Raw genomic sequence first — 15467 nt, 5'->3', positions numbered from 1 at the left:
TAATGGCTCTTTGTAAACAACATCAATACTCTCGATTCAGAGGTGAACTGAAGCAGTTTCACTAATAAAGGCAAGAACTTGATTTTCAAGGAAAAGTGTATTTTTACTATTTTACCACTAGAAGGAGCCCCAAGCACAGTGACAGGACCTATGGTAAACCATATCATTAAAACTGCAGTGCTCACAAAAAGGAAACCAACATGTCTCAAGTACTTTCCTTTATTCTTATTAAATACATGTTTCATACAATCAACAGAACACGAGTTAAGGCTGATCAGCATTTAACAGCTATAGTTTGCTTGGTAGTAATACAAAGCCAGTCGAAAATGTAACAAATTCTCAAAATGAAATTAAAAAAATTAAAATAAAAAAGAACACTAAATTAGTTTTTACAGTACATGTTAATACGAAGTTGGTGTGCAATATTGTAACACAAAAATCAAAGCCTTTATTTGATCATTATCAATATTACGATCACTCTTGTTTAGCTTTGAAAGCCCTTCTGTGAGATCACTTTGTTTTGTAATTGTGTTGCATGTGCAAGATAGCATAGCTTTGTGTTTTTATCTGGAGAGCCCATCTTCCAGTCTTTCTTTCTATAAAGTATTACCATTACAATGCTGCTTAGTTTAGCTACCAAACACTAGTCAACATACAATAGTAACCACAGCGCTACCTCAGAGAACAGGCTGTGAATCCCAGTAACAATGGAGAGAATGCACCCCACCCTCCCTTCTATATGCACAAGATACACATGATACAGTCCTTCAGCAACATGAGTATCACACACTGCCCTGCTAACACTGAAAAAGACCACAGCGGCTAACTGCATTTATCCATATTGGTTCCTTCATGATAAAAGGATATGTTAAACATCATTGTATTATTTTTTGCTTCTAAATAGTAAGACACTTCTTTCATAAATGAAATTCGATATTCTGTAGTATTAAAGAGCGCTTGCGATTACATTAGGGGTAAGGGTCCGTTGTGAACAAGCAGTCATAAATATGAACTCAGACAGACTGAGAAACGCTACAATGACTCTGAAAGCTTTACTGAAGTCATGTTCCATTAAAACATTACTATGTGAGACGGTTGTACAAAACAGATCCTTGAACTAAAGCGTGACCAGCATGTGAAATCTATGGCAGTATCTTTCATGTTAAAACTGACAAAGACTTGAGCTTCTGTTTCATTTGCGGGCTAGTGTTTTTAGTGAGTATATGTCCTCGACTCCCATCTCTGCTGTAAATGCTGCTTGTTCTGCTCTGACAGGTACTCTTCAAGGTGCTCTGTGCTATCCTGCTACAGAAAGGCTCTCTGTTAAAGTCTTCTTCTGTTTTCTCTGCCCACTTCAGGTCGTCGCTCCGTGGTTTGTTTCCCGTTAGCCTCTCTATCAAGTCTTCCATCCACCTCCAAAACCCTACACAGTGAAGAGGGTAATTGAGCCACCCTGAAAGAGAAATGTGGGGCAGTTATTACCCAATGAGATCAGATACCTTACTGAGGCAGACCTCAGGGGTGCAAGTGAGACTCCACTCCTGGTGTCACTGTGAGTTTAAGACGACACACCTGAGCTTGTTACTTAATCACACTGTGGCTCATCAAGCTTGTAGTAAAACCTGGAATGGGTGAAACTGCTATGCAATAGGAGTCTTATTTCCAACTCAATATCTACAGTAATATACAGTACCACAGAGCAGATAAGACTTACTATCTTGACTGAGAACATAAACAGAAGTCAAGACATATCATCTTTTACCTGGATGAATGTAGATGTAGACATTGTGAACAAAAAGCAGCACGGTGAACAGTGGATTCCCCAGCTGACCTAAGTCCTCCCTACCCGGGCGCCGCTCCCTATAGGGCACATCCTGCACTCCACGCAGAGCGCCTTTACTGGATGCGCCACTCGGGAGCCACCAAGAAGCAGCTTTTTATTTCAGCTCATTGCCTGTTACCTGAGCTCCCTGGTTCAGCAATGTCAGCCCTTGTTGGTACACAGTACAGTAGCAAACTAGAGAAACAAATACCTTTTTATTTTTTTTTTTTTGCAGTTTACAATTAAATAAGGTCACAATAACACATTTTCCACCATTTAACAAAAAAAAAAAAAAAACCCTATCCTCAGTATAACTCCGCACCCTGGAGCCTGTTTGTTTTGTGAGCTGCCTGACTCTGTTCCTGTTTGGCACTGAAGAAGCGCCCTGGAGCCTTTATTACACTTATCAATGAGGACTGCTGGTGCAGCTGCTACCTTTTGTTGTTTGATATTTTTCATTGCAGCCTATTTGTTATAAATGACAGTAGGTTCCCATTAAATATACATGGAGATTGTCAACGATAAAACAAAGAGCAGGGCGCTCCTCTGGGAGAGCAGAGATGTTGAAATAGCATTGTGTGTTGAAACGTGCTTGCAGTCCCCTGTGGATCCTGCTGCTGAATTTATAATACCAGTCATCATAGGGGTACACTGCAAGAAAGCACAGCTCCTTCATCGCTGTGACTGACGGGGAGCCCCGATTGCTAGTCATCCCCACATCTGTTCTGCTTCCGTCCGTGGCTCATATTACAGCACTAAAGGAATGAGGACATGTATACTATGGGCTGTACCTCGTTCTCATTTGGCACCGTGTGAAACAAAGTACAGCAAAAAAACGCTCTCAGACAGCAATGTTAAAAGGGCTGCTGGTCCTGGGAGAGGGGATGGCTTACCTGTGGTGATGCAGAAGTAGGTCTCGTGGGGCGACACGTGGTGGATGCGGTGGTGCTTTCTCGGCAGGATGATGTGCAGATCCTGCAGGACAGTGACCCAGTGAGGCAGACCGAAGTACATGTGGGACCACTTGTGAATCTGATTGGTCATCATGACGAAAACAGACAGTGCGAAGACGAAGCATTCCCAGGGGTAGGACTCAGCTATAGACTCTGCAGCAGAGAAGAGAGAGACACGACAGCAACGTCAAAGCACTTCAACACCACACTGACCTGTTCATTACTGCATCAAGAGACACGACAGCAACGTCACAGCACTTCAACACCACACTGATCTGTTCATTGCTGCATCGAGAGACACGACAGCAACGTCAAACCACTTCAACACCACACTGATCTGTTCATTACTGCATCGAGAGACACGAAAGCAACGTCAAACCACTTCAACACCACACTGATCTGTTCATTACTGCATTGAAACACAACAGCAACGTCAAACCACTTCAACACCACACTGATCTGTTCATTACTGCAGAGAAACACGACAGCAACGTCAAACCACTTCAACACCACACTGATCTGTTCACTATTGCAGAGAAACACGACAGCAACGTCAAACCACTTCAACACCACGCTGACCTGTTCATTACTGCATCGAGAGACACGACAGCAACGTCAAACCACTTCAACACCACACTGATCTGTTCATTACTGCATCGAGAGACACGACAGCAACGTCAAACCACTTCAACACCACACTGATCTGTTCATTACTGCATCGAGAGACACGAAAGCAACGTCAAACCACTTCAACACCACACTGATCTGTTCATTACTGCATCGAGAGACACGACAGCAACGTCAAACCACTTCAACACCACACTGATCTGTTCATTACTGCATCGAGAGACACGACAGCAACGTCAAACCACTTCAACACCACACTGATCTGTTCATTACTGCATAGAGACACGACAGCAACGTCAAACCACTTCAACACCACGCTGATCTGTTCATTACTGCATAGAAACACGACAGCAACGTCAAACCACTTCAACACCACACTGATCTGTTCATTACTGCATCGAGAGACACGACAGCAACGTCAAACCACTTCAACACCACGCTGACCTGTTCATTACTGCATCGAGAGACACGACAGCAACGTCAAACCACTTCAACACCACACTGATCTGTTCATTACTGCATCGAGAGACACGACAGCAACGTCAAACCACTTCAACACCACACTGATCTGTTCATTACTGCATCGAGAGACACGACAGCAACGTCAAACCACTTCAACACCACACTGATCTGTTCATTACTGCATCGAGAGACACGACAGCAACGTCAAACCACTTCAACACCACACTGATCTGTTCATTACTGCATCGAGAGACACGACAGCAACGTCAAACCACTTCAACACCACACTGATCTGTTCATTACTGCATCGAGAGACACGACAGCAACGTCAAACCACTTCAACACCACACTGATCTGTTCATTACTGCATCGAGAGACACGACAGCAACGTCAAACCACTTCAACACCACACTGATCTGTTCATTACTGCATCGAGAGACACGACAGCAACGTCAAACCACTTCAACACCACACTGATCTGTTCATTACTGCATCGAGAGACACGACAGCAACGTCAAACCACTTCAACACCACACTGATCTGTTCATTACTGCATCGAGAGACACGACAGCAACGTCAAACCACTTCAACACCACACTGATCTGTTCATTACTGCATCGAGAGACACGACAGCAACGTCAAACCACTTCAACACCACACTGATCTGTTCATTACTGCATCGAGAGACACGACAGCAACGTCAAACCACTTCAACACCACACTGATCTGTTCGTTACTGCATCGAGAGACACGACAGCAACGTCAAACCACTTCAACACCACACTGATCTGTTCATTACTGCATCGAGAGACACGACAGCAACGTCAAACCACTTCAACACCACACTGATCTGTTCATTACTGCATCGAGAGACACGACAGCAACGTCAAACCACTTCAACACCACACTGATCTGTTCATTACTGCATCGAGAGACACGACAGCAACGTCAAACCACTTCAACACCACGCTGACCTGTTCATTACTGCATCGAGAGACACGACAGCAACGTCAAACCACTTCAACACCACGCTGACCTGTTCATTACTGCATCGAGAGACACGACAGCAACGTCAAACCACTTCAACACCACACTGATCTGTTCATTACTGCATCGAGAGACACAACAGCAACGTCAAACCACTTCAACACCACACTGATCTGTTCATTACTGCAGTGTGTTGCCATTCAGTGTTTTTATCCAGAATTGCAATCTACAAATGACAGAAGACACGATCGGACACTGATCTGTTCATTACTGCATCGAGAGACACAACAGCAACGTCAAACCACTTCAACACCACACTGATCTGTTCATTACTGCAGTGTGTTGCCATTCAGTGTTTTTATCCAGAATTGCAATCTACAAATGAAGCTAGAGTAGGTAATAGCACTGGCTTTTCTCGTTAGACCTGGGCAGTTCTTGCCAAGCTGTCACGTTCAGAATTTATAATTGCGAATCAATTTGTTTAATATTTTGTGTCTGCACAGACTGCCTCAAGCTTCACAGAAACAAACAAAAACTACCCCACCATGTGCACAACTGGATATTAACATACTGTGTTTTGCTTTTTCCCCCAGCAGAGGGCGCTCAACACACCTCTCACTAAAGCAGCTGGTTGAAAGCTGGGTCTGTGCATTATCATGTACCATCATCCCCTTTATTCAGCCTCTGAGCTCACAAGCAAACCAGACAGAGGATCTGAATGAACAGCAGATTGTCAGCAGATAAAATACTTCAGGGCCGGGATTAAAGTTTTATTGACTCAATACAAAATACAAGTGGCAGCCTTTCCCCAGTCGCCTGGATAAGGACATTGGCTAAGAAATACATACAGAAATAAAAATAATAATTCTAGTCTTAACAAAAAAAAGATTAAAAAAATGAAATTCATTGACAAACGTTTCAACAAGAGAGAGGTCTTTTTCAATGTCTTCATTAATATGGAAAATCAAATTACTCAATTTAAGAACTATGAGATTGAGAAATTTGAGAGATTTGAGAGCAGGACCTTGACCCAGGACACAAGTGTACATAAAGCATGCATCTCTACTTCTCACTGAATATTTTTACATTGTTGAATATCATACACTAGTTAAGGGAGAGACACACATGGCTTACTGTGCAATCGCAGTGTACAGGGTTTAATGTTACGTATTTAAGTTAAAAACAAACAGTCTGTTCAACTCTGCCCATGATCCTCTTTACCTGATTGAATGCACAGTCAAACACAGTAAAGCTCCATACCTGAAAGCAATGCAATACAACACAACATGTAGCAGCACTGGGGTATTAACTCTTTCAGCACTGCAGACCTGATACACACAGTAGATCTAGGAAAGGTACCTCCACTCAGCACAACTCATGTGTCAATGCACAGTGCAGAATTATCTGAAACTAATTCATTATCTTAGGTGTATCTTTCTGTGTTAGTAACCTGATCCAATCAATCTATCCATCAGGTCCCAGCAGGATTCCACAGGACCAGGGAATCCCTCTGGATCCCGGGATGACCCTGGTGTGGTAGCAGGATTCCACAGGACCAGGGAATCCCTCTGGATCCCGGGATGACCCTGGTGTGGTAGCAGGATTTCCCTGGAGAGGTGGCAGGATTCCACAGAACCAGGGAATCCCTCTGGATCCCGGGATGACCCTGGTGTGGTAGCAGGATTCCACAGGACCAGGGAATCCCTCTGGATCCCGGGATGACCCTGGTGTGGTGGCAGGATTCCACAGGACCAGGGAATCCCTCTGGATCCCGGGATGACCCTGGTGTGGTAGCAGGATTCCACAGGACCAGGGAATCCCTCTGGATCCCGGGATGACCCTGGTGTGGTAGCAGGATTTCCCTGGAGAGATGGCAGGATTCCACAGGACCAGGGAATCCCTCTGGATCCCGGGATGACCCTGGTGTGGTAGCAGGATTCCACAGGACCAGGGAATCCCTCTGGATCCTGAGATGACCCTGGAGAGGTGGTTGATGCGACCCCTGCGTGGAAGTACTTCTGAAGTAACTGATTCACAATGATGACATCACAACCCACCTGAGGAGTGGCTCATGAACGTGTACGCCATGTGAGCCAGTGGGAGGACTGGGATCATGCAGTTATCCCCATTGGTCTCGATGAAGTCATGTCGGGTTATTGCAGTGGGGTCGATGTGGTGCTCTCTGAACGGCCGTACAAACGCCTGCAGAGAAGAAACAGACAGTAAGAGATTAGTGTACAAACACTTCCACAAAGTCAGCATGTGCTGTGATCCTTCAGACCGCACTGTGGGCTGCAGTGTATCATAACAACTCTCCCACACCAGTCAGTGGAATGCTTCATAAATCCGCTCTCTGACATTGCAGGGTCTCACCTGACCTGATTCAGAACTGTCTGAAATATCAATGTGTTTGGGGGCAGAATTAGCTCCATACTATAAGTAAGTAGATGGCTGTGTGGTAATAGAAAGTGCTCCACAACTATTACAAACACTCAATTAGAAATACTACAAGAAACTCGACAAACACCTTGTTCTTCTGTTGGTATTTCTGAGCAACAGAAAGGGGCTGCATTTCAATACAAGGACTACACAAAGTGCACAGCACCAGGCTCATTTAAACAAGGGGTCTGCTGGAACACAGAGCAGTGAGCGCCGCTGGTTCAAGTGCCACATCTTTATTCAGCTCAAGTCAGGACTGCACTAATCTCTTTGCACCCACAGGCTCTGGAAGGGACTGCTCGCTTTAGCTGTGAATCACTGCAGTGCAGACCTCACAGGACGTGCCATGCAGCTCTTTCAGGAGAAAATGCTGGAGCTTCAATTAACCATGTAGGAGTGAATTCCTGTGACAGAATGAATGATGCTCCGGCTTGCTGCAATGCAAAGGGGTTGTGCATGGACTGCGTTTAAAGGGTGCTTTAAGAGGTATTCTGTCCAGTTTACTGAGCCCTGATTACTCCTGTCCTGCTCTCTCCAAGGTTGGATATACCTGGCAAAGACTTTGCACCCCAGAGGCCTATCTGCGACCCACTGAGCTGCCAAGATGGCAAAAAAAAAAAAAAACTTAGTATCAAAAAGCTTGGAAGATATTTCAGCTGACACCAGACAGAACGCTCACACGGCACCATGCCCGCTCACCTTCCCAATGACCGGGATGTCAACAGAGCCCCACGTGTCCGCTCCCCAGTGCACCAGACCGGAGGCAAAATCAGCAGTAACTATCCCAGCAACTGAAACAAAGAAGCAGAGAGCTGCCTTAATACACTGGGAGCCTTCCGTGAGGCCCCGCTCCCATTTCAAAAGAAATACCCGACTAGGGATGAGCAGCCAGACAGGCACAATTCAGAGCTGCAGCAAAACCAGCTAACCAAAGGCTTAACTCTGACAGAGCATCCCCACAGCCCATCGCAATCCTTCAGGGTAGTGATGTACAGGACAGGGCAATGCATGCATTACTGTATGGCATGTTTAACTACTGTACTAAAATATAATAGTCATGAAACTGGATTATCATGATCGTATGTTAGGAAACCTGTTTCAAACCACCAGCCTCTGTCAGTCAGTTATCTAAAGAGGTCTGAAAGAAGTCATGTGAATACAGCTGAAGACTCAGCCATCTATTCCCTGCTCATCGATTCCCACATACTGTACTGGGCTGTACGTCGGCTTCCACGCCAATACCTTTTGAACATCTACTCTGGTAAAAGGGGAATTGTTGTGAGCATGTGTTTTTCTAATGTCTCCAGGACCAATGTAACTGCGATTAAATGACTTCTGAACTATTGAATGCATACTTACTTGTGCCGATTATAATTTTGTAAATATAAACTGTGGAGAAGTTTATCAACAGGAAAATAAAGTTGATCGTTACAAGGGAGATGCACAAGATGACACTGATCCACTCCTGTAATCGTTTAACTACGGGGGGGAGAGAGAGAGAGAGAGAGAGAGAGAGAGAGAGAGAGAGAGAGAGAGAGAGAGAGAGAGAGAGAGAGAGTATTATTACATCCTTTTGAAACATTCCCTGGTATCACTGTCACTCTGTATTGTGCTTCTCTGTTGTAGACCTGATTTAAGCTGTGCAGAACTCATTGATGTGGCCCGGCAATGCATGAAGGAACAAAAAGTGTCTCTAAACATCATCTAACAGCTGCAGATTTTAGACAAGGGTGGCTCTGTGTTGAGAGCTGGACAGGGGCCAGAGAATATGGTACAGTACCAGCCAGCAGACAACAAGGGGCCCCCTTCTCCCTGTACAGTCAAATTCAACAGCCTATAGCTTTCTATCTCTTCATTTATCTGCTTATTTAATAACCAGAACAGATTCCTCATGCATCAGTGCAGTCACTGTGACTGGAGGCAATCCATACTGCACTCTACAGTGCAGTCACTGTGACTGGAGGCTGTCCAATGAGAAACTTCATTATCCACTGTCTCATACCAACTCACACGACCTGGAGGAGTGAGAAACTTCATTATCCACTGTCTCATACCGACTCACACGACCAGGAGGAGTGAGAAACTTCATTATCCACTGTCTCATACCGACTCACTCGACCAGGAGGAGTGAGAAACTTCATTATCCACTGTCTCATACCAACTCACACGACCAGGAGGAGTGAGAAACTTCATTATCCACTGTCTCATACCGACTCACACGACCAGGAGGAGTGAGAAACTTCATTATCCACTGTCTCATACCGACTCACTCGACCAGGAGGAGTGAGAAACTTCATTATCCACTGTCTCATACCGACTCACACGACCAGGAGGAGTGAGAAACTTCATTATCCACTGTCTCATACCGACTCACACGACCAGGAGGAGTGAGAAACTTCATTATCCACTGTCTCATACCGACTCACACGACCAGGAGGAGTGAGAAACTTCATTATCCACTGTCTCATACCGACTCACACGACCAGGAGGAGTGAGAAACTTCATTATCCACTGTCTCATACCGACTCACACGACCAGGAGGAGTGAGAAACTTCATTATCCACTGTCTCATACCGACTCACACGACCAGGAGGAGTGAGAAACTTCATTATCCACTGTCTCATACCGACTCACACGACCAGGAGGAGTGAGAAACTTCATTATCCACTGTCTCATACCGACTCACACGACCAGGAGGAGTGAGAAACTTCATTATCCACTGTCTCATACCGACTCACACGACCTGGAGGAGTGAGAAACTTCATTATCCACTGTCCCATACCGACTCACACGACCTGGAGGAGTGAGAAACTTCATTATCCACTGTCCCATACCGACTCACACGACCTGGAGGAGTGAGAAACTTCATTATCCACTGTCTCATACCGACTCACACGACCAGGAGGAGTGAGAAACTTCATTATCCACTGTCTCATACCGACTCACACGACCAGGAGGAGTGAGAAACTTCATTATCCACTGTCTCATACCGACTCACACGACCAGGAGGAGTGAGAAACTTCATTATCCACTGTCTCATACCGACTCACACGACCAGGAGGAGTGAGAAACTTCATTATCCACTGTCTCATACCGACTCACACGACCAGGAGGAGTGAGAAACTTCATTATCCACTGTCTCATACCGACTCACACGACCAGGAGGAGTGAGAAACTTCATTATCCACTGTCTCATACCGACTCACACGACCAGGAGGAGTGAGAAACTTCATTATCCACTGTCCCATACCGACTCACACGACCAGGAGGAGTGAGAAACTTCATTATCCACTGTCTCATACCGACTCACACGACCAGGAGGAGTGAGAAACTTCATTATCCACTGTCTCATACCGACTCACACGACCAGGAGGAGTGAGAAACTTCATTATCCACTGTCCCATACCGACTCACACGACCAGGAGGAGTGAGAAACTTCATTATCCACTGTCTCATACCGACTCACACGACCAGGAGGAGTGAGAAACTTCACCACAAGGGAGGAAGGAGAGTCATCTCCAAAAAACTGAACTGCAGAGCCTCAGCTCAGTGTCATTATAATCAGGGGATGATAAAACTGTCCAGGAATGCTTCAGGAATACCATCACAATGAGTTTAGTATGGCAACACACACACTCCCTTGTCTCCATTAGCCTGCTCTACTGCACTTCAGGATGACTAGATTCTCTCTTTATCTTCTCTCTAGTGGGAAGCATGATGTGATGTCAGGCATCAGGTGATCAGAGCTAGTCTTTGAAAATATTCCCCCTCTGAGATTTCAAAATAGGCCATCCCTCATAGGAAGCCACTTTAAACACTTCCTGTCTGAATGACACCCTCTCCCTGCCCTCCTCACAAGAGCTGTGCGTGACTAAAATAGAGTACCATGCTAAGAAAACACAAGTCAGAGTTGTTGCTTTTTTATAATTTTATTTTTTAAAGGCATAGCGAGCTTCCAACTTAAACCGTACTGCAAGGTAAACATCTAACTGTACCAGGCCGCCTTAACAAGAAAAATCACATTGCAGATCTCCTGCCCTGCCAAGCACAGTTCCACCTGTTTCAAATTGTATCAGTGTGAGGGAATGTCACCTACTGAATTTGTCTAACGTCAGCACTACACACTGCATTTAAAAATGAAAAATGCAGGTACTGATTTTCAAGTAGGAAAAACTAGCATCCGCTTGATGCACAGGCAGCAGTAAAACAATACCCAGGACTTTGTCCCTGATTAGCTCTGCCTTTCTTTGCCCGTGGATGATTTGTGCCTTACTCATCACATAGAAACCTCACGTCTCGTCTGCTCACTGTTCTCCGCGGGCTGCTTCAAGTCAGCTGAAGTCAATTCATATGAGAATGAACTGTCACTGCTCATCTTCCACAGGGCAACAGACATTACGCACTCTGCTACACAATGCGAACAGGGGAAGTGAAGATGTGAGATTCAGTACAATAGCCTGGCAGCACTAGATCACAAATACTAGACAGGCGAAATGTTACTGTCACCGTGTACTTTTACATTCAGGGGTCTCCTGAATGTTCATTGCAGGGATGGAAATGAGACTCCCATTGCATAGCAGTTTGATCCACTCCTGATTTTACTATTAAGACACACCGGAGCTTGTTACCTGCTGTGTACACTGGCTAACCAAGCATGTATTACCTAGAATGAGTCTTACTTACATCCCTGGATTGCAACCAGCTAAACCACAAAGTCACTGCAAGAGCTCCATGATCAAGTATTAATACCAGTGTGAACACTTACTTAAACTTAGTGCAGTCAGCCGGCCTGTGGTGTAAATAATTAAAACATTCTGTTGGACACGCAGGTTTGTTCTAATTTTGACTTTCCTGTCGATCATGTGCTGTACAACCAAAGGGAAATAAATATACATTTAACTAATAACTTCTGCCTGGTAAAGCAATTTATTATAGTGCCATGTACAAGCACATGCACACTGTACAACACTGCCAGCAAGCCTGGAGCCTGCCAAATACACTGTACTACACTGCCAGCAAGCCTGGAGTCTGCCAAATACACTGTACTACACTGCCAGCAAGCCTGCAGTCTGCCAAATACACTGTACCACACTGCCAGCAAGCCTGCAGCCTGCCAAATACACTGTACCACACTGCCAGCAAGCCTGGAGCCTGCCAAATACACTGTATTACACTGCCAGCAAGCCTGGAGTCTGCCAAATACACTGTACCACACTGCCAGCAAGCCTGGAGTCTGCCAAATACACTGTACTACACTGCCAGCAAGCCTGGAGTCTGCCAAATACACTGTACCACACTGCCAGCAAGCCTGGAGTCTGCCAAATACACTGTACTACACTGCCGGCAAGCCTGGAGCCTGCCAAATACACTGGGCTCCTGATTTCAACTACTTGGGAGATTTCATCTGCAACTTCCTTACTGAATAACACACTGAGTGAACTTACTGGCCTGTGTATTTCACTGCTGGTTCACTCAGATCCGGATGCCTGGAAGGACTTGCCTGATGCAATGTTAAGTCCATGTCTTTATCATGGCAAGCTAATGAGGTGAAGCACGAGTTCTCAGAACAACAGCCACTTCCTTTTTTTCAATTCTGGCAACAAGTCCCTTTCAGACGCCGACTGAAAAGGGTTAATCCTTTAAAACATAGTTTGATGTGTGTGTTTTGAACAACAACAATAATAATAAAGGGTTCTACTATGACTACTAGTACAACAACAACAGTGTTTTGAGAGGACCTTGAAAGGCGCTATAAAAAGGTCTTGAAAGGCACTAGATAAGTGCAATGCTGTTGTGCTCCTATGATATTAATAATCGTATGGTTCTCAAAGATATTTATTATTAAGTGTACAACAACCTTTGCCAGGTGTGCCAGTCCAACCGTTAATAATTTACTTGCCAGTAAACTGAAGTGGGGAGGGAGGTTATTGACTGTCCCAATAAAGTACATGGGAATACTTGATTACAAGGGGAAACAAGTCATGTATAACAGGTGGAAGAGGTTTTTATAAACGGATGATACTGTACGGGAACTCGCCAGTTATCGGGCTGGTTGCTTACCGGGCGAGTAGAGCTCAGCTAGCTGCCGGGCCCCGGGGTGCTGCGGTCCCCACCGCGGGGCTCGACTACAACAGACAGCGGCTCCGTGCTCATTGCCATTCGGGTCCTCTTCTGCCATGGAGCCGCGTTTGATCTTCGTCTCCGAGAGCAGAACAGTCTCCATGCTCTTCGCTTTACCCTCGATTCCAGCTAGAATACAAATGAAACTATTTAATGAAACTATTAAAATACCTGAATAGTTGAGGCGGGCCTGGGTTCGATTGCTACCCCGGCGTTCAAGAGCACACTTTACTAAACGGCCTAGAAACCTTTGAAATAAACCCAGAAATACAGCCGCAGCAAATGCAGGTTTATGCAGAGGTGGTACTTTTTTTCATATTTTATAATATATATTATTTTAAAGCATGGTTTATGCAGGGACCGTATTACTGATTTTTTATATATATATAATATAATATATCTGAGAATATATCTTATTATTAATTAAGACGGAATTAATTCGATTTGACATAGGGCAGCCGTCATATATACTCACTTTTAAAACGTATTAATTTCTGCCTTAAATTAAGCTAAACTGTATCCCGTCTGTTACTGTGTGATGTTCGACTGCTGTGTAGTTACAGAGCAGATCTGATTCACTGAAGAAGCAGCGCGTATATATTAATGTAAATTTGATATGTATAACGTCTATGAAATTACATGTCTATTAAAACAAGATGAAACTCCTGTTCCTGTCGCGAATACACTGCCAGTTATTAAAAACTGAATACAGTCGTGGCTAACTATTTATTACCTTTCATTTGGACGCCCTCCACGGTTTGCGTATCAAGAAATCACAATTATTCTCCAACACCACTGCGAACTTTGCTGTAAAATAACGACGATCGCTAGAATACTGGTCTGGCAAAGAAGGTGCGTCGCAGTAAAAGTACGAGTTAGTTTCCGACCAGTTACAGTCGTGGCATAGCCGCCATAAGATCATTCAGGTAGCCGTTATTAACCGAGGCATTTGTTCCAGTGTTTGGTGTGTTGTTGTTTATTTTGTTGCCATGCAACCCTGAAATTGTCATAAAAGAGCATGCATTCTTTCACTGTGATGTGCTTCACGTTTGACAAGATCAGCAATGCACAAAGCAGGCAGATCTAGCGTTTTCTCAAACACGCAAATGAACAAATTAGCATTAAAGACGCACCTGCTGCTCAAGACTTCATCCTCTTATGCCTTGTTCAAGAGTCTAATGCTAATAGGTAGTAATAGCTACTGTGGACTACAACTGGAGAGACAGACAGATACTGTCATTTACTACTGTAAATTATATTAGAAACATTCAGATGCAAATAATCTGTAGTAATACAGTTTACAGCAGTTGGCATTCGCATGTTTCAGTGCCCCCTACAGGCAAACAGCGGTCCTGAAGACTTGCCTTGTATGTCCACAAGTACTGTACTGTGTAGTGTTTCTAGGAGTTGAAATATATCAAACAAGCATACTGGCTTTCATTTCACTTTCGAATGAGCCCGTGATTCAGATAGTTATTAAAATGGTTCATTCTGGAGAAAGACTTTGTTTCATATTTCCAGCTGTGCAGCAGTATCTATTTGTTCTTCTTTTTTCTACACCGTTAGTTTGTTTGTCTTCCCTGCAGCACCAGTAAGAAAAAACAAACCAAAGCTAAGCGAAAGAAAAGCAGTGCTCTGCGCAGGCTCTGTTTGCTTTGGGCCAGTGCGAAGACAGACTTTCAGAGAGCTTTGCGATCACAACCCTCAGCTGTCTATCACACTGGGGCTTTGCGATCACAACCCTCAACTCTCTATCACACTGGGGTTTTGAGATCACAACCTTCAGCTCTCTATCACACTGGGGCTTTGCGATCACAACCCTCAACTCTCTATCACACTGGGGCTTTGCGATCACAACCCTCAACTCTCTATCACACTGGGGCTTTGCGATCACAACCCTCAGCTCTCTATCACACTGGGGCTTTGCGATCACAACCCTCAACTCTCTATCACACTGGGGCTTTGCGATCACAACCCTCAGCTCTCTATCACACTGGGGCTTTGCGATCACAACCCTCAACTCTCTATCACACTGGGGCTTTGCGATCACAACCCTC

The 15467-nt window shown here is 44.7% G+C and overlaps 1 protein-coding gene across 2 annotated transcripts; it reads right to left on the bottom strand.

Moving 5' to 3' along the window:
* Positions 1–207: 207 nt before the first annotated feature.
* LOC121326222 (plasmanylethanolamine desaturase-like) lies at positions 208–14627 on the bottom strand. Of its 2 annotated transcripts, none has more exons than XM_041269450.1 (7): positions 14544–14627; positions 13351–13539; positions 8650–8769; positions 7990–8081; positions 6909–7053; positions 2716–2928; positions 208–1453 (listed from the first exon to the last, which is right to left on the bottom strand). In XM_041269450.1, the coding sequence occupies exons 2-7, from the start codon at positions 13511–13513 to the stop codon at positions 1158–1160; spliced, it is 1029 nt and encodes a 342-aa protein (XP_041125384.1). In that variant the 5' UTR covers positions 13514–13539; positions 14544–14627; the 3' UTR covers positions 208–1157. The 2 variants fall into 2 exon arrangements, with proteins under 2 accessions (XP_041125384.1, XP_041125383.1); XM_041269449.1 differs by lacking the exon at positions 14544–14627 and adding an exon at positions 14144–14356.
* Positions 14628–15467: the final 840 nt, after the last annotated feature.

The sequence above is a fragment of the Polyodon spathula genome, chromosome 13 (genome assembly GCF_017654505.1).
Source record: "Polyodon spathula isolate WHYD16114869_AA chromosome 13, ASM1765450v1, whole genome shotgun sequence".
NCBI lineage: Eukaryota > Metazoa > Chordata > Actinopteri > Acipenseriformes > Polyodontidae > Polyodon > Polyodon spathula.
The sequence above is the reverse complement of the archived record's forward strand: the minus strand, read 5'-3'. Positions and strand labels throughout refer to the sequence as shown.